This window comes from Crocuta crocuta, unplaced genomic scaffold (assembly GCF_008692635.1).
Source record: "Crocuta crocuta isolate KB4526 unplaced genomic scaffold, BGI_CrCroc_1.0 scaffold123, whole genome shotgun sequence".
Lineage (NCBI taxonomy): Eukaryota > Metazoa > Chordata > Mammalia > Carnivora > Hyaenidae > Crocuta > Crocuta crocuta.
In genome coordinates this window covers 778412-800169 of record NW_027528865.1, presented here as the reverse complement: position 1 = coordinate 800169, position 21758 = coordinate 778412, and the positions used below count along the sequence as shown (strand labels likewise).

Below are 21758 nucleotides of genomic sequence, written 5' to 3'. Positions count from 1 at the left end.
CGGTAACCACAATCCCCCTTATTTAAAAAAAAAGAAAAAATACTTTTCTAAACTAAAGACTTTGCACGGGCCGAATACGGCGTGTCTGCGGGCTGGAACTGCCCAGCCCACTGCCAGCTGTGACTGACGTGCTCAGCTCACACTCACACGAAGGGACTTGCCGATGCCACCTCGTCGGTGGCGGCACCGTGGGCTCTAGAACCCCGTCCGGTGTTCCGCCCGTCACTGCACCACGTGGGCCCCAAATACACAGCCTTTCGCGACGTAACCCTCCAGCCAGTCAGAGAGGACGGCGGGGCTTCCTTACCTCACCGACAAGCTTGGGAAAGGGGCCTGGATCTTCCTCCTTCACTTCCAGGGTGGTAATAATCCATCTCCTCTTGGATCGCCGTAGGGGCCGGTGGCTCTCTCCCTGAAGTGACAGCGACCACAATAAGGAGGTAACGGCCAGGCAGCAGGCACTGGATTTGCATTATCTCCCTTGTCCTCACGACAGCTCTGAGGCTTAGGAATTAAAAGCGCCTATTCTCTTAAACTCTGCAGAGCCGTTTCTAGATGGGACGGCATGTGCCACCCAATGATTTTACATGGGTTATAAGATCACTTCAGGGGCTATGCAGACAGGACGCTAAAGATCACTGCCTACATGGGGTGCCTGGGTGGCTCAGTCTGTTAAACGTCCCAATTCAGCTCAGGTCACGATCTCACGGTTCGTGGGTTCGAGCCCCGCATCGGGCTCTGTGCTGACAGCTGGGAGCCTGGAGCTGCTTCGGATTCTGTGTCTCCCCCTCTCTCTGCCCCTCCCCTGCTCACACTGTCTCTCTATGTGCCGACTACGTGCAGACACCTGTCCTACGGCAGACACACAAATAGTCGCTGAATGAATGAGGTTACTCCCCCATGTGTCTCTCTGTCTTTCTAAAATAGTTTATGAACAAACTGAGGGTGGATGGGTGTGTGTGTGTGTGTGTGCGGGAAATGGGTGATGGGCATTGAGGGGGGTACGTGCTGGGATGAGCACTGGGTGTTGTATGTAAGTGATGAATCATGGGAATCTACCCCCAAAACCAAGAGCTCACTGTGTACACTGTGTGTTAGCCAACTTGATAATAAATTATACATGAAAAAATGAAAGAGTTGATGAGAACATCTGCATTCGGTGCTGATAGGTCTTTAATGCCTCTTCGTCTATAACTCTCCCTTTTAACAAAGACAAGAAGAGAGAGAGAGATTCAGACTCAGACGTCAGGCTCAGAGACTTGTCAGGCGAAAGGCCACAGATGGAGTTTAGCCATCTACTTATTACAAACGAAGCTGCTTTCTGGGCACATTATTTTTTTTGTCCGCAAACGTGTAAGCTTTTTAAAAAATTACGGTTGACCTTTGAACAACGTGAGGGTTGGTCAGCTGCCCCCAGGGGCAGCCAAAAATCCACATATAACTATTGACTCCCCTAAAACTTTACTACTAACAACCTACCATAGGCCAGAAGCCTGACTGATACATGAACTGTCGGTTAGCACATATTTTGTATGTTATGTACATCATATGCCATATGTGGTGAGGACAATGGCATCCAGAAAATCATAAGGAAGAGAAAATACATTTACAGCACTGTCCTGTAAAATAAATCTGCATGTAAGTGGACCCATGCACTTTAAACCCATGTTGTTCAAAGGTCAAGCGTATTCAATTAGAAAGTGAGCCGATCATGAGACAGGAAGGAGATATTCACAAGGTGGCATGAGCTCACGACAACAGTGATTGAGGGGCATGCCTGCCTCCCTGGACTGTCCAAAGCTCAAACGCTGGAGAAAGTTAAGTTCAATGTTTTAATTCCACAAAGAAGAGAACAGTGTGGATAAAGCTCTGGGCTAGCACCGGAAGGCTGATTTCTGATGTTCCCGGACTGTCCCTATTCTAGCAGACATAAAAGCATCTTCTGCAATTCTCTAGCAGTCCCTGGAGATTGCAAAAGGCCACATGTCATTAGTAATTTATTTTCTGCAAACTGACTATCGACCAGGAACTAAAAATCTTGAAATCGCAATGGAGTCTCTGAGTCCAGTGTGATTACACGTGACTTCGGAAGAAAGGGATTTCCAAACCCTACCTTTGTTTGATCAGCAAGATCATCATTTTCTTGTTGGAAGCTGTTGACGCTGTTGACCTTAAAAATAAAAATGGCGTGAATTAGTAGGGGATATACTTCTCAGGACCCGCCTGAAGTCGCACAAGTCTTCTGGAATGAGGAAAGGAAGAAAAAGAACCTTATTTGGTTTTGATCAATATAATTTCTTGCTCCTTTCATCTCAGTTCAGAATCACCGCGTTTCCTCTGCAACCGTAGGGGAACTAACCAAAAGGATTCTCACAGAGTATCGCCGATACAGGCGACATCTAAGACCGTAACGCGGAGATCACACGGTCTATTCCCGACGAACAAAGATGTATTGATGTGTCACGTGTAAATACCAAATGTTAACTGGTGGAGCGATCCAACCGGGCCTTTTTCCCTCCTTATTTTTAGACTTTATCTTGTAAGAATCAATAAAATACTAGAAGTTGGTACTTTTCATTTATATAATGATTTACAATTAGGAATTATTTATTTACAATTTACATCTCAACAAACTCTCCACCCACAAGAAAACACACACGCATGTACAGCAAGGTTGTTGAAATAAGACAGATCCTGTAGAGCTTGTCAGAACCAACACTGAACGAGCACGTGTGCGTGTTGACACACAGAAGTGTGTCCTCTAATCCACTCACTGTCACTGCGTACACCACGTCACTACGTGAACAGAGACAAGTTATTTACTCATTCTTCTGGGGATGGTCATTAGACTTTTTCCAGTTGTTTGTTATTACTAAAATCAAGCAAAAAAAAAAGTGCTGTGGCAATAAGCATCCACGTGCATAGAGAAGATTTCTCCCGAGTGGCAGCTTTGTTTCACGGGGTCCAAGAGTGAATCTCGCGGACAACAAAGAGTGAGCAAAGTGATAGAGTTTATTGAGGGGAAGTGCAAAGCTCTCAAGAGTGAGGGGTCCCAACTGGGGAGCCACCAAGGATTTGTGTCCCTGGCCTTTCACTGGAAACTTATCTGAAAGTTTATGAGACTCCACACATGGCACCCGCCCAGGCGGGTCAGGAATATGTTTACCCTTTTTTTTCTCCTAAACCTACTGCTTCCTCAGCCTCCCACTTGCAGCTGCAGCCTGCCTCCCCGGGGCCCTTGTCTCTCCCTGCCTGGGGTTAACCCTTTCCCTATAGGTCTCCGTCAGGGCCCATAAGGCCACGCGCTTCCCTAATGACTCTGGGGTAGCATTTGCCTGTCTCACTGTATGACATTTGCACAGATGGGACAAATCGCCCGAGCCTCAGCACCGAGGAAGCCAACGGCACCAGGTCCCCTGTACTATCTCCAGCGATACGCATGTGCAGGAAGAAAAAGAAGGAAGGAAGAAGCCTGTTGCATTTAAGAATGAATCACTTGACTGCTGACATCGCTTGAGAATGGGTGAAGCAGCAAAGATGTTAATGTTACTGCAGTGCATGAGCACACATTTTCAGTACCCGTATTGACTAGGCGAGAAACACGCATGTCAGAGGAGAGAGTCTCCAGGAAAGGGCGTGTGTGATCATGGAGCACCCGGGTGGCTCAGTAGGTTAAGTGACCGGCTTTGGCTCAGGCCGTGACCTCACAATTCATGGTTTCGAGACCCTCGTCGAGACCCTGTGCTGACAGCTCAGAGCCTGGAGCCTGCTTGGGATTCTGTGTCTCCCTCTCTCTCTGTCCCTCCCCTCTGAAAAATAAATAAACATTAAAAAGAAAAATTAAGAAAATGTGTGTAGGGGATCGTTGGAGGCACCAGCTGAACGGGCCACTTCTTTATGGAAGAGCATTTGACTTGAAAGAGTGACTGACAAACCACATTGTCCAGGGTTTGGCACTTGACAGACAGCCCTTGGAGAGCAAACAAGTGAGCCATCACTTCAAGGAAAATAGTGGCTGGTATCATGTTGCCAGTGATGAAACGTAAGCTTTTAAGCAAAAATTAGAATTTTGGAAAACTTGTGTCCGCTACAATGGGCTTCACAGCTTCCCAGTACTCACAAGAATTTTCTGACGATACTGGTAGAGATATTAATGAATGTGATTTTCTGATTTTGTAGAATGAAATATGTCAACATTTGGAAGATCTGCATAACTCGATGAGCCAAGAGCTTCCTAAGGATTAATGCATGACATTCCAAACTCATGCCCAGGTTAGAGTCATCCGAAAGGCAAGAGAGGCATGGCTTTAAGGTCAAAGAGCAGGGCAAGTTTATCAACCTGTGTTCAGATCCCAAGTGGCAGCAGTTGTTAAAAATGCCACTTTGTCAAGTTTTGTGTAATATCAAAGAAGGATATCCACAATTATCTGTTCAAGGCTGTTCAAATATTCCTCCCTTTCCATATGCATATACCTGGGTGAGGCCAAAATTTCTTCATGTCTTTTAACTAAACAACATGTACATTAGACTGCAGACTCAGAGAGGAGAATCTGGCCATCTTCTTTTAGAACAAGAGATTTGCAAAATCATAAAACAGTGGGGCGTCTGAGTGTCTCAGTCAGTTAAGCATTGGACTTCAGCTCAAGTCATGATCTCGCAGTTTGTGAGTTCGAGCCCTGCATGGGACTCTGTGCTGACAGCTCAGAGCCTGGAGCCTGCTTCGGATTCTGTGGCTCCCTCTTCTCTCTGCCCCTCCCCCAGTCATGTTGTCTCTCTCTCTCAAAAATAAATAAACATTAAAAATTTTTAAAAATATATATAAAACAGTGCCACTCTTAAAGCTAAATGGAACCTAACATAAATATGGTTATTTTTCATAGAAGTATGTGACTTATACTTACACGCACTGGGTTTATTATTATCGTTAATGAACTCAGAAATGCTTACAGTTTTCCAGTCTGAACTTCTAACATGGTAAAGTCATCGTAAATAAAACCCACCCAAGGCCCAGCGCTTTGGGTGCTCAGGAGTGCTGGCGGGTGAAGGCATTCTGAGAGCCAATAGGCGACAGTCACTACTCTGGGATTTGTACCTAAGTCTCTGGGACAGCGCGAGTGACTGTCACCCCCCTTGGTGGCCTTGCACCCGTCGGGTCCGTCTCTGCGGCAGCTCATGCCACTGCCCTTTGTTAGGGGTTTCACAGAACATGAAGACACCTTCTTCTTGTGTCCTTGCTATGTAAGCAGCCACCCTCCCCGTGGGGACGGACATCACTGGCTTGTCTTGTTTCATTAATGCCAAAGATAATAATAATAGTTGTTTCCTGCTACAGACTACATTCTGCTGTACGTAAAGGAGAAGAATTTTTAAACTCTTGGAGTTCCAAAAATCTCAAGCATTGATTAGATCAGACAACAAATGCTTCTTTTGTGATTTGCGTTGGTAGTTTTAAATTAAGGGCTTAACCAGACATATAATTTTAAAATGGAGAAAATCGCAGTTCTTGCAAAAAAAAATGAAGAAATTCATTGTGTTTCTAAAACAGGCCAATTTCCAGGGGGCCCAGGCCACTAACAAGAAATATCTTGAGGTTTTGCCTCATTGCTGGCCTCAGTTTCCCCTTCTGTAAGTGAACGTGTGTGACCAGGTGCCTTTAAGGGCCGTCTCCAAAGGAGGGCTCTGTGCCTTCAAGTCACTCGGCAGCACGTGGACGGCTCAGCCAGCAGCCGTGTGAGAGCTGCGCTGCAGGTGCTGAGGTGTGCAGACACCTGACATCTGCATGGTTCGCATCCCCCTCCGCACCGCACACCTGGCAAATTGTGCCATCTCGTCTGGGTGACGGGGGAGGACCAGAAACGGTTGTTATTTGCTGGAATGATTTTGTGAGTGTGCTTATTACATTTACCATCCCTGCCAATTTTATGCAGTTGATCCAAAAAGGATACCATTTAAAAGATTTACATAGTGGGGGCACCTGGGTGGCTCAGTCGGGTAAGCGTCCGACTCTTGATCTCGGCTCAGGTCATGATCTCACAGTTTCATGAGTTTGAGCCCTGCATCAGGCTCTGCACTGTCAACTCTCTCTCTGCCCCTCCCCTACTCACACTGTCTGTGTCTTTCTCAAAATAAAATATAAACTTAAAAAAAAAAAAAACGTAAAAAATAAAAAGATTTACATAATGTTTCTAGAATGTGGAGGGAACACTTTCTGGAGGCTGGTGTCTGGCTACAGTGCCTGGCTAACGCTGCGTGCACAGGCAGGCATTTTGCTGCAAGGGCCACGCACAAATCATATGCCAGGCGGTGCTGGCTGTGGGGACATCGAGTAAGGACGACCATGGGGGCTGGCCTGGCTGAGCGCCTGGGGCCTCACTCTGGTGGGAAACGCTCTGGGTACACGGAGGCTTCGTGTCTGCAGACTAAAGAACTAAGGAAGCCTGCATGGAAATCCTGAAAATCTTTTTTTTTTTATGTTTATTTATTTTTGAGAGAGATGGAGAGAATATGAGCAGGGCAGGGGCAGAGAGAGAGGGAGAGAGAATCCCAAGCAGTTTCCGCGTTGTCAGCTCAGAGCCAGACGTGGGGCTCAATTCCACGAACCGTGAGATCCTGACCTGAGCCAAAATCAAGGGTTGGACACTTAACCGACTGAGTTACCCAGGCGCTCGGAATACATTTAATTTTTTCTTGCGAATTTGCATTCAAGGAGAATTTTTTTAAATAGAGGTATAACTGGCCAACACCATTATATTAGCCGCAGGTGTGCAACAGAATGGTCTGATATTTGTACATATTGCAAAATGATCACCACAATAAGTCTTGTTGACATTTGTCAGCACACGTAGTTACGGAACTGTTTTTCTCGTGATGAGAACGTGGAAGATTTGTTCTCTTGACGACTTTCAGGTATGCACCACGGTGTCTCTAAGCATGGCACCGCACCGGGCCCTTCTGTGGCCGGGAGCCATCCCGCGTGGGGCCCCCGAGGCAGCCCCAGGAGATTAGCGTGCTTCCCGAGCGCGTTCTCCACACAGAAACGCAGGTGATCTTCAAAAGTGCAGACTTCGTCATGTCACTGGCTTCCCAGCGCCCTTCAGACAGAGTCCAGCCTGCTCTGTCCCTGCTGAGTGCCCGGCTTCAGCCCTGCCTCCCCGTCCCTCACCTTCTACAGTCCACCAACTGTTGCTCTTGAACCAGGGGCTTAGCAAACGAATCAGGCAGACCATTAGTGCTGATAGTTCTTGAAAGATAACTCGATGTAGAACTTCCCAGAGTAAAAAACAGCAGCCACAACATAACAGACTTTGCTCATGTCTGACTTCCTTCTCTCAGACCCCCCGGCCCCCCGCTGCTCCGGGGAGCTGGGCACAGCCCAGACCAGAGGACTCAGGAGTCCTCGGGACCAGAAATTACCTAAGAGNCACAGGGAGGAGACTGACTTTACATTTCAGACCAGAGAGGGGCAGCGGGTACCTGTTTTGGATGTCAGAGACGCTTGTCAGCCAACTTGGGGGGACAAGGAGAGGAGTGGGAAGGAATTGGGTTACTTACGGCCAATTCATCAAATAACTGAGCACCCACTGGGTGGAAAGCTCTTTGCCCTGTTAAGGGTCCAGAATGGAGACCACTAACCCCCCTGCCTCCTACCACAGCACCTTCTTTTTGTCTGTCTCCATCCCCTGGGATCGGTAGAAAGCTGCTTTCAGTAAACACTGAATTACTACCCTCGCTCCAATGCCCGCTGCCCACCCTGACTCAACACGCCCTTGGACGCGAACGAACTTGCTTGGGCTCGGTGCTAATGCAACAGAGAAGAGGAAAACACACCTCTGTCTTCTGACGAGACCGGTTAGGGGCAAGGACAGGGCAAGGGAAAGATGGAGACAGACGATGATTCAAACAGGCTATTAACAGGATTCAACAAAGTATTGGAGACACAAGGAGAGTATGTTCAGTTAAGAACATTCACAACCTGATGGGGCAACGAGAGACCAAGAAAATCCTCCAAAGGCCACGCAGCTGGGGCTGAAGGAGGCACTCATGTCAGAAGCCGATTCACTGGAGTGCAGGCGCACATGGGGTTTCCGTGCCCCCCCATCTTGTTTACGGGTTCATCCCCCACACCCGGCCCAGAGCAAGTATCCAGGAAATAGCTGTCGCGTGGGCGCTACGTGCAATCCCAACTTTCTGCCCCGCTGGAAAACCGGAAGGACCCCGCCACGTGGGCACAACGGCCATGGCCATCTCCTCATTCGCTCTTCCGACCACAGGGCAGGGAGAACAAGCCTCGGCTCCGTTTACAGGTAAAGAAAATGAGGCTTAACAAGACCAAGTTAAAGCCATAAGGGCCAGGCCACCCCCCTCTCCAGATCAGCTCAGTCGGAGCCTCTAGGGGAGGCCCCTGGGCCTCCGGAGTTCTGCAGTGAACTAGAAGAGTCCAGCTCGAGCCACGGCGAGGACCAAGGTCAAGTGGTCAGCCCAGACCCCCGGCCGGAAGTGGACGAGCTGGATCGGGATGCTGAGCAAGCCGGTCAGACCCGAGGGCCCGGGGCCAGTCCCTCGGGGAGAACTGCGGCCGAGCCTCGCGGCTGCCCCTCCTGCCTGCAGAGGGCCCGGGGCAGGCGGTGAGGACGAGCGGACCCAACACTGAGTCGCCCAGGGTAAGTACGAATCCAGCAAGCCCTGTGCTCTCTAACCTTGATTCCATTCTTTGTATTTGCATTGGTGGTTGGGGGCAAGGGCTGGGTGTGGGGGCGAGGGGGTTACGCCCTCCCACCCTCCTCGGTCTGCTCTGATCGTCTGGGACATAAACGGCTGAGATTTTCTCCGTCTTATTTGAGGCAGGAAGAGAAGTAGCCTTGGGAAGCTGGGGTCGACACAAATCTAAATGAAAATGCTGTGTACTGTTTAAACCAGTGTTAAGATAAAGTCACACCTTAGCCCGTCTCCACCACTGCCCCAAACAGGCTGTGACCCTGAACCAGCCCCTCCTTTGTATGCGTTCGGGAGCCCGGCTGCCATGCCCCCCTGCAAGCGTGCAGACCCGGACTCTCCCGGCAGTTGCCCTCCTCGCGGGCAGAGCGCTCCCCGCGGCTCCTCTCAGCTGTGCTCGGCCAAGGTGAGCTGTGCCTTCAGCCGCGCCGCGCATGGATCCCCACCTGGGTCCTTTTTTTTTTTTAACATTTATTCATTTTTTGAGAGAGAAATAAGAGTGTAAGTGGGGAAGGGGCAGAGAGAAAGAGAGGGAGACACAGAGTCTGAAACAGGCTCCAGGCTCTGAGCTGTCAGCACGGAGCCCGACGCGGGGCTCGAACCCACGAACCGCGAGATCATGCCCTGAGCCGAAGTCGGATGCTTAACCGACTGAGCTGCCCAGGCGCCCCTCCCGCCGGGGTTCTGAGCACCTGCCCAGCTCACCTGTAGCAGCAGGAGCAGCAGCAGCAGCACTGGAAGAAGTGGCGGTGAGGGGCGGGTCCTGGAGCCCATGTCCGAGCGGGGATGCACGCAGGCCACCGCAGGTCCCCCCGAGCCTCGGAGCCCCGATCCCTTCCCTCTCAGCCTGGTCCTCCCACCCCCCTTTGTCCCAGAAACCCTCGTCTCCTCCGGCTCCTCCTCTATTTATCAGAGCGCCTGGGCTGGGCTGAGACCTAAGCTTTAACCTCCTGATGACAATCGAGTTCCCGGGAAGGGAGTGGAGGGGAATAAAACGGCCCTGCCTCACACACATAGTTGCCGGGGTCATGGGCACAGAAGCCCGGCTGGGGCCTGACCCCAGGGGATTAGATCAGCTTGGGGAACATGACACCAGCACCTGTGGTTCGCTTGTTTGTCTTTACTTCTAAATGGAATGTCTCGTGATCGCTTCCTGAAGCAGGATATTTCAGGGACTACTTCCTACGGCCCCTATGCTTTGAAACAGAAGGGGCACAAAAGGTCCCCAAGAAAGAATAACTTATCTTTACTGGGGGGTGGGGAGGAAATGCAAACACCTTTCACTTTCCGAAGCACCAACCATCTTTATCCCAACCATGCCTCAGGGCTCTGAGGTTCACAGACCTTTGCTACCAAAGTCTCTGCTAAGCTTAGCTGACTCTGCGACTTTAGGATTGAAGGAGGGAAAAGAGAGAGAGAGAGAGAGAGAGAGAGAGAGAGAGAGGGAGACGCCCTACGGGCAGGGGCTCTGTGCCAAACTGGTGGGGTTCGCACTAGACCACAGGCAAAAGGCGCAGGTAAGGATTCTACCCAAGCCGCACTTAAGGTTGCAGTGATTGGGCTTAAATGAGGGGCGCCTGGGTGGCTCAGTCAGTTAAGCATCCAACTTCGGCTCAGGTCATGATCTCTCACTTTGTGGGTTCGAGCCCTGTGTCGGGCCCTGTGCTGACAGCTCAGAGCCTGGAGCTGCTTCAGATCCTGTGTCTCCCTCTCTCTCTTCCCCTCCCCTGCTTGCTCTCTGTCTCTCAAAATAAAACAAAGACATTAAAAAAAATTTTTAATGAACTTGGAGACCCGTTAATCTGATCACCTTAACATAGCACCTTGTTACCACAACACCTTCTTTAAAATAGTGAATAGTTCTTTAGTGGACAGAGAAGGTAGCCTTTCTTCCTGTCCATTCATGGCTCTGTGAGATGTTGTTGAATATTGTGATGTGACTAGTCTATTATCTCAATCCAAAATAACAGTTTATTATTGAAAAGAGTAACAAGTATAATTTTAAGATTTGTAAATATTTCCCGTGCATAAATAGAAACAGAACAATAATTATCGAATTTATAACTTTATGCTTATTTTCAAAGTAGGTATTTTTACTCCATGGTATTCCATTGATTCTACTGAACTTTTGATTAAATTAGAATCATTAATTCAGAATTTATCAACTGGAAAATGAGACCATGTGGAACATTTGTGGGAGGAACAGAAGACACGATCTGGGATCCCCTTTCCTGGAATAATGCTGAGGGAGATAAGAGAGAGCCAGAAAGACAGTGTGCTGACCCCCAGGGATCTGGGGGGGCTGGGGAAGACAGTGTGCTGACCCCCAGGGATCTGGGGGGGGGGCGCTGGGGAAGACAGTGTGCTGACCCCTAGGGATATGGGAGGTGCTGGGGAAGATGGTGTGCTGACCCCCAGGGATCTGGGCGGCTGGGGAAGACAGTGTGCTGACCACAGGGATCTGGGGGGGTGTTGGGGAAGACAGTGTGCTGACCTCCAGGGATCTGGGTGGGGGGGTGTTGGAGGCTGGGGAAGACAGTGTGCTGACCCCCAGGGATCTGGGGGGGCTGGGGAAGACAGTGTGCTGACCCCCAGGGATCTGGGTGGCTGGGGAAGACAGTGTGCTGACCCCCAGGGATCTGAGTTGGGGGGAGGCTGGGGAAGACAGTGTGCTGACCCCCAGGGATCTGGGGGGGCTGGGGAAGACAGTGTGCTGACCACAGGGATCTGGGGGGGTGTTGAGGAATTGCAATAAAGGATTCTACTTTTACGTTTGGTTTCAATAGAAAGAAATTGAATGTCTAATGTATTAGAAACAGCCACATTTTCAACCTCCTCAAACATTTAAAAATAATTGAGCAAGATGTCATTTTCCCATGAGGCGTCCTTCTCTCATTTGGGTTGAGTGACGCTGGGCCTCACCTGCCACACGTCCCCGGTGAGTCAGAACTAGAAGGTGTCAGGGGCGCCCGGGGGGCTCCGTCGGTTCAGCGTCCGACTTCGGCTCAGGTCATGATCTCACGGTTCATGGGTTCGAGCCCCACGTCGGGCTCTGTGCTGACAGCTCGGAGCCTGGAGCCTGTTTCAGATTCTGTGTCTCCCTCTCTCTCTGACCCTCCCCTGCTCACGCTGTCTCTCTCTCAGAAATAAATAAAACATTAAAAAAAAGAACTAGAAGGTGTCAAAATTCCCTTTGTGCCCTGAGCCTCTGTGACTGCAGAGAAGCCCGGCTAGCGTTCCTGTGTTCACAGTGTAGTAATGCTTTGCAGCCACACGGTGGCAGCCTCCGGATCAATGAACACCCTTGAACGAAATGTGGTTGAAAGATAAAGGTGCGGGAGGGTGAAAAGGAAGGAACGAACCGCAGTGAATTATCTGGGCTTCACGGTCTCACCTTGAGGTATTCAAGGGGTGCCCAACCAGCACAAGTTCTCAGCATTGTAAAAAAGTATTTAAATATTTATTTTTGAGCGAGAGGGCAGAAAGGGAGAGGGACAGAGGACCCGAAGCAGGTTCTGAGCTGTCAGCACGGAGCCTGACATGGGGCTCGAACCCACAAACCACGAGATCATGACCTGATCTGATGTCGGCCGCTTGACCGACTGAGCCACCCAGGCGCCCCTCAGCACTTTTTATAGTGATAAGCACACTGTGAGTGCTGCTAAAGGTTAACTTTGTCTTGGATTTATCCATGTCAGTCAAGGTTCCCGCAACCGCCAGGCTTCATTTTCAGGGTACTTAGTGAAGGCAGCTTAAACATGTCCCTTCTCCGTCTGTGCAGAGAGGAGCGTGTGGACTGGTCCCGCCATCCCTCCAGCCTCCCCCCGCCCCCTGCGCCCTGTGGGTGGATGTGAGGGGTCACGGGGCAGGGGGTCGGCTGCCATCAGCTTGCCTCACACCAGGGAGGGATGCGAAGCTTTCTTCCATCTCGGGAAGTCAGTGGGTGGGGTTTTCCAGTGAATGGAGTCACTGGGAATGGGTGGGGGTGACGGCAAGGCTGTGGGCCGGGCGCCCCATCCCAGCTCCCCTGGGACAGGGCAGTGGCTGACCAGGCCCTGTGTCCAGCCGAGGATCCGGGACGTGTGGTGTGGCCGACATCAGGACCTAGAGAGGGCACCGGAAAATGCCCCACCGTGTGTTTATCTGGCGAGCCGGGAGGCGGACTTTCCCACACGGGCCAAGTCAATGTCAGCGGAGGGAAAGCGTGGGGCACGAGCCTTCTTCCCACCTCCTGAGGGGGCTGCTGTGCGCGGGCGGAGACGGGTCTGGTGTGTGACTCTGGACGCCTTCTGCCCAGAGGCGAACCAGCCTCAGTGAAAGTGTGGAGGGCAGTCTGTTAAAGAGGAAACGTGGCTGCTTCTGCCTCAGCGTCCCCTGTCTGTGTGGAGGATGGAGGGCCCAGGGGAGGGGGAGTGGAGGCGGGCAGGAGGGCAGTAAGAGAAGAGCAGGCCAAGCACCATCACCACCCCCCCCCCCCCCCGGCCCCTGACTGCTCACCTGCTAACCAGGAGGCAAGCTGGGGGGGAGTGGACTGATATGCACTCCCCCCACACACACACACAGAAGAGTGCCCACGTCGGAGCTGAGGGACTCAAACAGTCTGCTTTGAAGTCAGAATCAGGGGCACCTGGGCGGCTCAGTCAATTGAGTATCGACTCTTGATTTCGGCTCAGGCCATGATCCCAGGTCTCTGGGATTAAGCCTCAAGTCAGGCTCCTCTCTGAGTGTGGAACCTGCTTGGGATTGTCTCCATCTCCATCTCTCTCCCTCTCTCTCTCTCTCTCTCTGTCTCCCCCCTCTATCTCAAAAATAAAAAATAAATAAAACTCAGATTCAGAACAAATTAAATGGCTCCTGGTTAGGCTTCCCTGTGGTTGGCACTTTTCCATGAATGGCCCCTTATATAAAATTTATTATCCTATCAAAAGGTTCTCAATTCAAAGTCCTGTTTCTCCAAATTCACAAGTCTTGGAATAGTCTCCAGCAGAGTTAAGGAATGAAATAGAACAATGACAAAAACCCCAGGGAAGGGCTGTGTCCCCAGACATGGGAACTGGTCCCCAGCCCAGCCCTGCCACGAAGAATGACCACCGCTCACCAAAACACAGAGCAGTGACGCGGGCNGGGGGGCAGGTGCTGGGGGGAGGCGGGCGGGGGAGGGGGGCACAAGGCAGGCAACGGGCTGGGAGCTGTGGCATCTGCAGAGGGAGCGTTAGGTGTTCACTGCACGGGTCTCTCAACTTCTCTGTGTGTGTGAAGAGTTTTACGGCACGGTGTTGGGGGAAGATATCAGAAAAGCGATTTGACTCCAGCACTGAAAAATGCAACTTATTACTAAGTGTACTCTGAGCCTACTAGACATATTGTGTGTCTAACGCTGTACCCAATACCTACCGAGAGCAGGCGTCACGTGAGAATAAAATAATTGGTCATTTGTATTTCCTGGTCTGCTGTAAGGGACTGAGACATTTTTATCTGTTCTATGTTGATGCTTTCATAGTCACACAGGCTGATGAGAAAGCGTGGTCCTTATGTTTTAGTATTTTGTCAGCCACCAAGAGCTGCGGCCAGAACATTCCCTGGGAGAAATTTTCGTCTCTTGCCCCGATTTGTTCAACCAGTGGTTATAGATGAAAGGGTGGGGAGTGGTTAGAAACGCTGCCAAATATAACAGATTGAATTGTTTCTCGCTTTTTGCAAGTATATTTTATACTAATTATACTGATAGTAGACATACCAAGCTCTTTTCTTTTTCAGTGATTTATGTATATAAATATTTTTATGCTTTTTCAGGAAAGAGGAGAGAGAGAAAGAGACAGAGAGAGAAAGTTGGGGCTATTTCATGTCTCCTCCCACATCAAAACTGTCCTGTTGAGGGAAAAAAACATAGTTCCTTAATTAGAACATCTTCAGCTAAACTTGGGAGACTGTTCATCTCATTATTCTGTAAGACCGATAAGTAAAAAGCATTTCATTCCAGCGTTTAGAAAGCTGAGCGACACAGGACAAAAGCAAAGCCTTCCCTTTCTTTCCCCTTGCGGTGCGGGGGGCGGGAATGTTGCCAGACAGGAGTTTGGGGGCCAAGCTTCGTGACAGGCAGTGGTGACTCTTGTAAAGCTGGCAGCCGGCATGATGAAGGCGGCGGGAAGGCCAGCGGAGGGCACGGTGAGGTTCTCACGCCTGAGAAGTGGCAAGTGACAATTCTAGGGGCACCTGGGTGGCTCAGTCGGTTGAGCATCTGACTGTTGACTTCAGCTCAGGTCATGATCTCACTGCCTGTGAGTTCGAGCCCCGCATCGAGCTCTGTGTGGACGGTGAGAGCCTGCTTGAGATTCTCTCTCCCTCTCTCCCTCCGCACCTCCCTTGCTTGTTCTGTCTCTCTCTCAGAATAAATAAAACTGAAATAAAATGGGGGCGCCTGGGTGGCTTGGTTGGTTGAGCCTCCGACTTTCACTTAGGTCATGATCTCGCGGTTCGTGGGTTCGAGCCCCGCGTCGGGCCCTGTGCTGACTGCCAGCTCAGAGCCTGGAGCCTGTTTCAGTCTGTGACTCCCTCTCTCTCTGACCCTCCCCTGCTCACGCTGTCTCTCTCTCTCTCTCTCTCCTAGAAATAAATAAAACATTTTAAAAAAAACTGAAATAAAATGTTCGCACTCTTTTAAAAAAATTTAAAAAATAATAAAAGCAGAAGGTGCATGAATGTAAGGGAAATGTGCTTAACGTGGACGTGTTCCAAGAACCCTGAGTTCCTTATCACTCGCTTGCCCCACAGATTATCAGAGGCCATAAATCAAGCCACTTAGTGACCTATTATTGGGCAGAGAGATAGCAGTGCCTGTAAGCTCTGGAGAAAATAGGACACAGATAAACAGAAGCACTTGTTAGCTGGGCCAGAGTGCAGGAAGTCCAGCCGGGGGTGCGTGGTCAAAGCAGTCGTTTCAAATTTGCAGACATTTTTGTTTAATGTTCATTTATTTTTGAAGGAGAGAGAGACAGAGTGTGAACGGGGGAGGGGCAGAGAGAGGAAGACACAGAATCGGAAGCAGCTCCAGGCTCTGAGCTGTCAGCACAGGGCCCGACGCGGGGCTCGAACCCACAGACTGGGAGCTTGCGCTGCCACCTTAAATACCACCTCCCGCTGAACACAGAAGATATCCAGGGTGGGGGTGGGGAGCCACTTCTGTGAAGTTACTAGGAAAAGCGTAATAAATGGTTGTGGTTGTTTTGCAGATTTAAGTCCAGGCCTTAATGAGATAAGAGTTGATAAGTGTTCCTAGAGATTTCCTCATCTTCTTCCTGGTACCAAAGGGAGGCAGCCTTACAGATGGCGACCTCCCCCGCGTGTCTTTTACGAAAGGGTAACTTCTGCTCAGTTTTCAGAGCTTTTCCTCTGTGTATGCTGTTTCTTAAATAAAATCAGCCTGAAATAATCCCTATGTGAACGAGGGGTATTTTGGGATGGCAAACTCAGCTTCTCTGTACCCTCTTAGGGTTCTTTTTGGCTGGTCCTGAGGATTAAGTTGACATAAGACAGATCAGCGGGACAAAAGCAGGTAAATTGTGGAGTTTTATGTGACACAGACTTCCTAAGGAATGGACACCCAAAGAAATGGCCACAGTTACCTGCTTTGGTAGTAGATTGGACAGAGGCAATGGTAGGAAACCATATGAGGAGACTAAGGAAGATAAGGGTCATTTTATTAAAAAAAATTTTTTAATGTTTATTTATCTTTGAGAGAGAGAGACAGACAGACACAGAGGGCAAGCGGGGGAGGGACAGAGAGGGAGACACAGAATCTGAAGCAGGCTCCAGGCTCTGAGCTGTCAACACAGAGCCCGACGCGGGGCTCGAACCCACGAACCGAGAGATCATGACCTGAGCCGAAGTCGGACGCTTAACCGACTGATCCACCCAGGAGCCCCAGATAAGGGTCATTTTAACAAACAAAATGTGTGTAGCTTTCTCTCAGCCTCAACTTCTCATCCCTGATGATAAGCAGGTTACTTCCTTTCTGGTGTAGGGAGGAGGTCTTTCATCTAGGAATTTCATCTCCTCTTTGAAGAAAATGGAAGGTGAGAGTCTTTTCCTTCGATTTGCTGTTTCTCAAGTGCCTTTGACTCGAGGCAGTCAGGATGCCAGACTGTCACGTTTTGGGGTGGCGTGTGCTGAACCCCTTCACATTCAGCAGGTGTGAGGAGAGGCTCACGGTTTGCGCAGCACCGGCTTGAAGCCACAGGGGCTGAATGTAACCTACAGAGAAATGTACATTGGTTTCCTCTAATGTACCATCCAAGCGAGGACAACTGTGTTCATGACTGTTGTATTTTTTATATTTTCCCAGTGTTATCAGAGCTAATTCCTTAAATATCAAATTGCTGGGGACAGGGCTATTTGAAGTCCTATTTTTTGAAACAGGATCTCTGTGAATATTTTAACAAATTACTCCTCTACGTTATTTCACCGAGCATTATATAAAACTTGGTATAGTTGCTTTAAGGTGTAAAGGCAATCAGATGGGGAGACAAGTAGACTGAGGTGGTTTTAGGTTGGGTCCGGAGGTTAAGGTGCCACCTCTTGGATGATAACACAGTCCCATCCAAGAACAATCTACCAGCTTATGTACAAATGTAGCGCTTAAAACTTCCAACATGGTTCATTTTCAAACTACCAAAATATTTTATTTTTAAGCCCCCTGATAACAAGACCATCGGCCAGTCACCGAACCCAGCTTTACTCCATGTGGGCTCCCCCAGGGCAGGATCTTAAATGGGGACAGTCAGGAGTCATGTGATCAGCACTAGTGAGGCTGTCCGCCCGGTAAGACCTTGGCCACCCCAGAAGTGAAAGTGACCTTGTACAACTTCCTCCTACCGGCTCCCCTTCTGCCTAAAAACGTCCTTTCCCTTTTGCACATCCCTTGGGGCTCCTTTCCATATGGGAGGCTGCCTGACTCACATATCGTTAAATAAAGCCAGGAAGAGCTATGAAATTTTCTCGGTTGAAATTGTTTTTAACACTCCTAGAATTATTTTTTAAACCGCCGCTATTTGGTAGACTCAGAAGAATGCACCTGCTTGCCAGACGTGAGTTTAGAAGAAGGAGAAAAGGGCCTTTCAGAGTGTATGCGGCACCCAGGTGCCCTCCTCGGGACGGCCGGTGCTCTGTCCTGGATGTGTGAGTTAACGCGTGAGCCCCTTCCGTCACGTGTCACTTCACTTTTACTGGATTTCCGTCCTGGTTCCCCAGGCGATCAGCACCTTCTGGGGCGTAAGAGGAAGAGGGACTCCAGAGCAGTACCAGTGGTGGTTCGCAGGTGCGTCCAGTACTAGTACGTTGCTCAGTATTAACAAAGGATTGGGGCAGAATCCCCTCCCGAGTGGTTCTGTGAGGTGACCAGGGAGGAAAGACAATCAGGAAGAGAAAAAGCAAAACAAAACCACATCCAAAAACTGCAGACAATACTTCCTACTGTTTAATTGATCTCAAGGAAGGAGAAGTCTGGATTCACAAAAACTTATACACGTTCTGTTTTATTATGTACAAAACCAAGCATACAATAATTATAACAGCAAATAACAAACATGCTCACCAGAGTCAGACCATTTGAAATGGAGCTCTGTACGTGCACATGAATACATAAAAAACCCTGCTTCTCTGTTACCTTGAAATCCAGTACCATTTCATTTCATATTTTTAACTATTCAAGTAAGTGAGCATAAGGGGATTTAGGCAGTATTTAAATCACGAAAGGTAAAGGTTGTTCGTCTGTCTGGAAACTAACCTAATAGCTTAAGAACCACTCCAAGCCTTCCTCCCCCTTAGCCCATAGCTGCCATGAGATCAACGACATCCCCCGATCTTTGCTGACACGGGGCACCCACCCCGCCCCACAGGTCACTTACACAACTTTGGCCAGTCTAGCCATGAGAGATTTGAGAAACAGTCTCAGTCTAAATAATTGCAGCTAATACTGATATAATTTTGCAGTCTGTGTTTGTATGTCTTTACGTTTTCCATTGGTTCTAAGCCTGAAGTAATTAACTCTTCTTACATTCTCTATGCTTTTGCTTTTTTTTACCTTGGATTATTTTAATTGGTTTAAACACAACATGGATGTAAACAATTCCCCAGAAGAGGCACTTCTCTGAATACTGAATGGATGACTCACGTCCCCAGACTAGCAGGGCACTCGGTGGCTCAGACCTGACCAGCCAGAGGAGATCCCGACTCCCACGTGCCAGCGCCGTCTGTGTGAAAATGGCCACACTCCCATCCGCAGCATTTACAAAAGGGGGCTGTGATGGGGATGTGTATCAGAAAACATGGAATTCAAACGGTGCTTATGTTCTGTAGTGAACCCACATGGTTCCTCGGGCGCTCCGATCCCGTTGTGAGAATACTGGTGAAAATAGAGCATTGACCGGAGGCAAAAACGTAAACAGGCAAAGTCACTTTCACAGGCTTTTAAAATGGTCTTAACATGTGACATTATAACTATCCCTCAAATTAGGCGACCAACCTCAACTCAAAGAGCAAGGAATGCAACCTCTCAGGCACCACCTGTAAATTTCTTAATCACAATGGTCCTCGGCTCCGACACGCGCAAGGCAAAGAAGCCAGGGACTCTCACCCTGGGGGTGTCCAAGAATAAGCAGGAGAGCATGACCAGAGACGGCGGCGGCTCAGCCTGAAGCCCGCAGTACTAGCGCCAGGAGTACGTACACGTGTATAATGTGCTTACAGAGAGTCACCGGCCCTGAAACATTATCAAGAGCTGCGTAAAAATCTGAGCAGAGAAAGGCTCGTGAATGAGGTGCGGCGCCAGCCGTGTATAAAGGACGAGTCCATCTGCCCTCACAAGGAGCAGGGCGGCCACGGGACACACGGGTGCCACTCAGGAAGCACAGAAAGGTGAGGTCGGAAGAGCACTGTTTCCAGACTGCAAGACAGACACCGAGTGTAGAAGCTACAGCATCACTGAGAACTCAGGAAGGGATGCCCACTGGATACGTGTCTTTATTCGCGTCCAAAGGTACGAGATCTTAGTGTTGGGAGTGTGCTTTCTCCCGTAGGGTGGTGTGAAAGATAAGACTCTAAGAGGGAATCTGTGAAAATCCGGAAATAAAGTCTTGGAAGAAAAAAACCAACCATGACAAGGAGTGTATGTTGTTTAATATTATTAAAGTCGGATTTTAAAATGGGACCTTAATATTGACCTTTTGCCTGTTACTGTCATATTTGCAAATGCATCTTGTCCTTCTGCTGTTAACTGGAAGCATCTGGGACGCACTGGCTGCTCCACGGAGCCTGCAGGCCACATGTGTTTTCAAATGAAAACAGCCACCTTTTTAGTTTGCCCCAGAGGTGAAAAAATCAAAACCAATGTGTATGAAAGCAAAGAGAGTGAGCATTTAAAGACACAAAATCAGCTACAGTCACTGAAACATACTGCTACCCAGCAGCCGACTGAAGATTCTACAGATATTCACAGTATCAACAGAGGCGTCTGCCCAACTGCACGGACAGGCAGGCCTCACTTAACGGCAATAGATAAGAAGCATCTAGGCTGGAGCCAAGGGCACTCCGTGACCCCTACGATTCCTATTCCACCCCCCTCCCCCCCATCCCGCAATGTGTCCTCACTCCTCTGCCCCGAAGCAAGGTGATGGAGTCCTGCTCTTTGAAAGTAAACCAGACCCTTACGTTGGCTACAGACGACAGCATATCCAGCTCTCAGATCTGTAATGGAAGGACAGTGACAGTCATGTGTGGCTCCGCGTGTGTCTGACTGTAGGCCTTTGATGTACGAACTGTAGGCCTTTGATGTACGAACTCAAAAACGTGGTTTTCCCAGGGAACCTTCTTCCAGAAGCCATTCATGCCGAAAACACTTGGCTGCCAAAACTTTCCTGTTTACCTCCCACCGAACGGTAGCAGACCTGCTGAGACGCGTAACCTATAGCACAGGTTGTACACGACTTTAACCCCAAATACAAAGACTCCAAAGGTGGCCTTCACCACCACCTCGACCTTTGAACCACCTTCAGGAAACGAATGTACTGGATCCCACAGTCTGGAAAGAGCAAGCAGCTTAGGGGTAAATGACTTTGCCCCAAAGAGACGCTTCCTGACTTAAGAGCTGAAGCTTCTCCTAGGGGTGAAGCAGACAGAACTTCTCTTTGGACGGCTTAGAGGAGGACCCCAAGAACTTGATTTCAGACGGTCCAGATGCCACGCGGTGCAGAACAGTATGCACTCCGCACGAGGCACACTGCGGGCGGGGAGCGGACGGCGCCGCCTGCCCTGTGCCGCTGGCCACTCCTCCCTTCATATGGCACAGACCTTGGTTAAAATTTTATCTAAAGGGCTCTCATTTGCTTGAGGCGGTCAAGACAAAGGAGGGTTTATGGAAAGACACCTTTCTTTGGAAAGAAGCCCAGTGTGGCAGCGGTGAGGGGTGGGGATGCACTTAAAGGGCCAGTCAACGACTTACAGGTCAGTCATCATAAAACGTCCTAAAATTCACAGTATTGTGACTTGTGCAAGAGCACTCACGTTTAGGTGCCCGGGGTCTTTGCAATTCACCACGTCAGTTACTACTTGAATCTGCATGTGCTCGGCTTCACTCCATTGGTTTTGAGTTTCTTCTCACTGGTCGTGGTGGCCTGAGAGCAGGTGCCACTGCCCTTCTTCTTCAGGCTCCCGGGAGCGGGCGGGATGGGGGCCCCGCAGGAGTCCCTGACCGCCGCCCCCTGCGTGGAAGTGCCACCTCCACCTCCACAGACATCAGCGCTGGGGCGGCTGTCACCGCGCGGCGGGTCCCGGCGCTGCAGCCTGGGGCTCTTACTCCATTTCTTTTTCTGCTCCTCTGTCCTGTCCTCGAGGGCTGGCTTCTGAGAACTCGGTCCGCGGCTGCGCCCCACGTGGAGAGCTCTGGGGGGGGTGTCGAAGGCGTAGTAGGACGGCCGGGCTTCCTCGCGCTGCAGCTCTCTCCTTCGGGAAGCGCCTGGCTTGGGAGGCCCCTCCTGGTGAGGCCTCGCCAGAGC

The 21758-nt window shown here is 49.8% G+C and overlaps 2 protein-coding genes across 2 annotated transcripts in view; both read right to left on the bottom strand.

Moving 5' to 3' along the window:
* The window catches only part of CDH26 (cadherin 26), a 42603-nt gene extending 33117 nt beyond the window's left edge, over positions 1 to 9486 (bottom strand). The window contains exons 1-3 of the mRNA XM_077756290.1: positions 9418 to 9486; positions 2114 to 2170; positions 308 to 412 (exon numbers count right to left, since the gene is read on the bottom strand). Of these exons, the coding sequence (XP_077612416.1) occupies positions 308 to 412; positions 2114 to 2170; positions 9418 to 9486 (231 nt within the window). The remainder of the gene's footprint in view (positions 1 to 307; positions 413 to 2113; positions 2171 to 9417) is intronic.
* Positions 9487 to 18224: 8738 nt separating this feature from the next.
* FAM217B (family with sequence similarity 217 member B) overlaps positions 18225 to 21758 on the bottom strand; it is a 7692-nt gene continuing 4158 nt past the window's right edge. Inside the window, exon 5 of the mRNA XM_077756288.1 lies at positions 18225 to 21755. Coding sequence (XP_077612414.1) covers positions 21309 to 21755 — 447 coding nt within the window. The 3' untranslated portion in view covers positions 18225 to 21308. The remainder of the gene's footprint in view (positions 21756 to 21758) is intronic.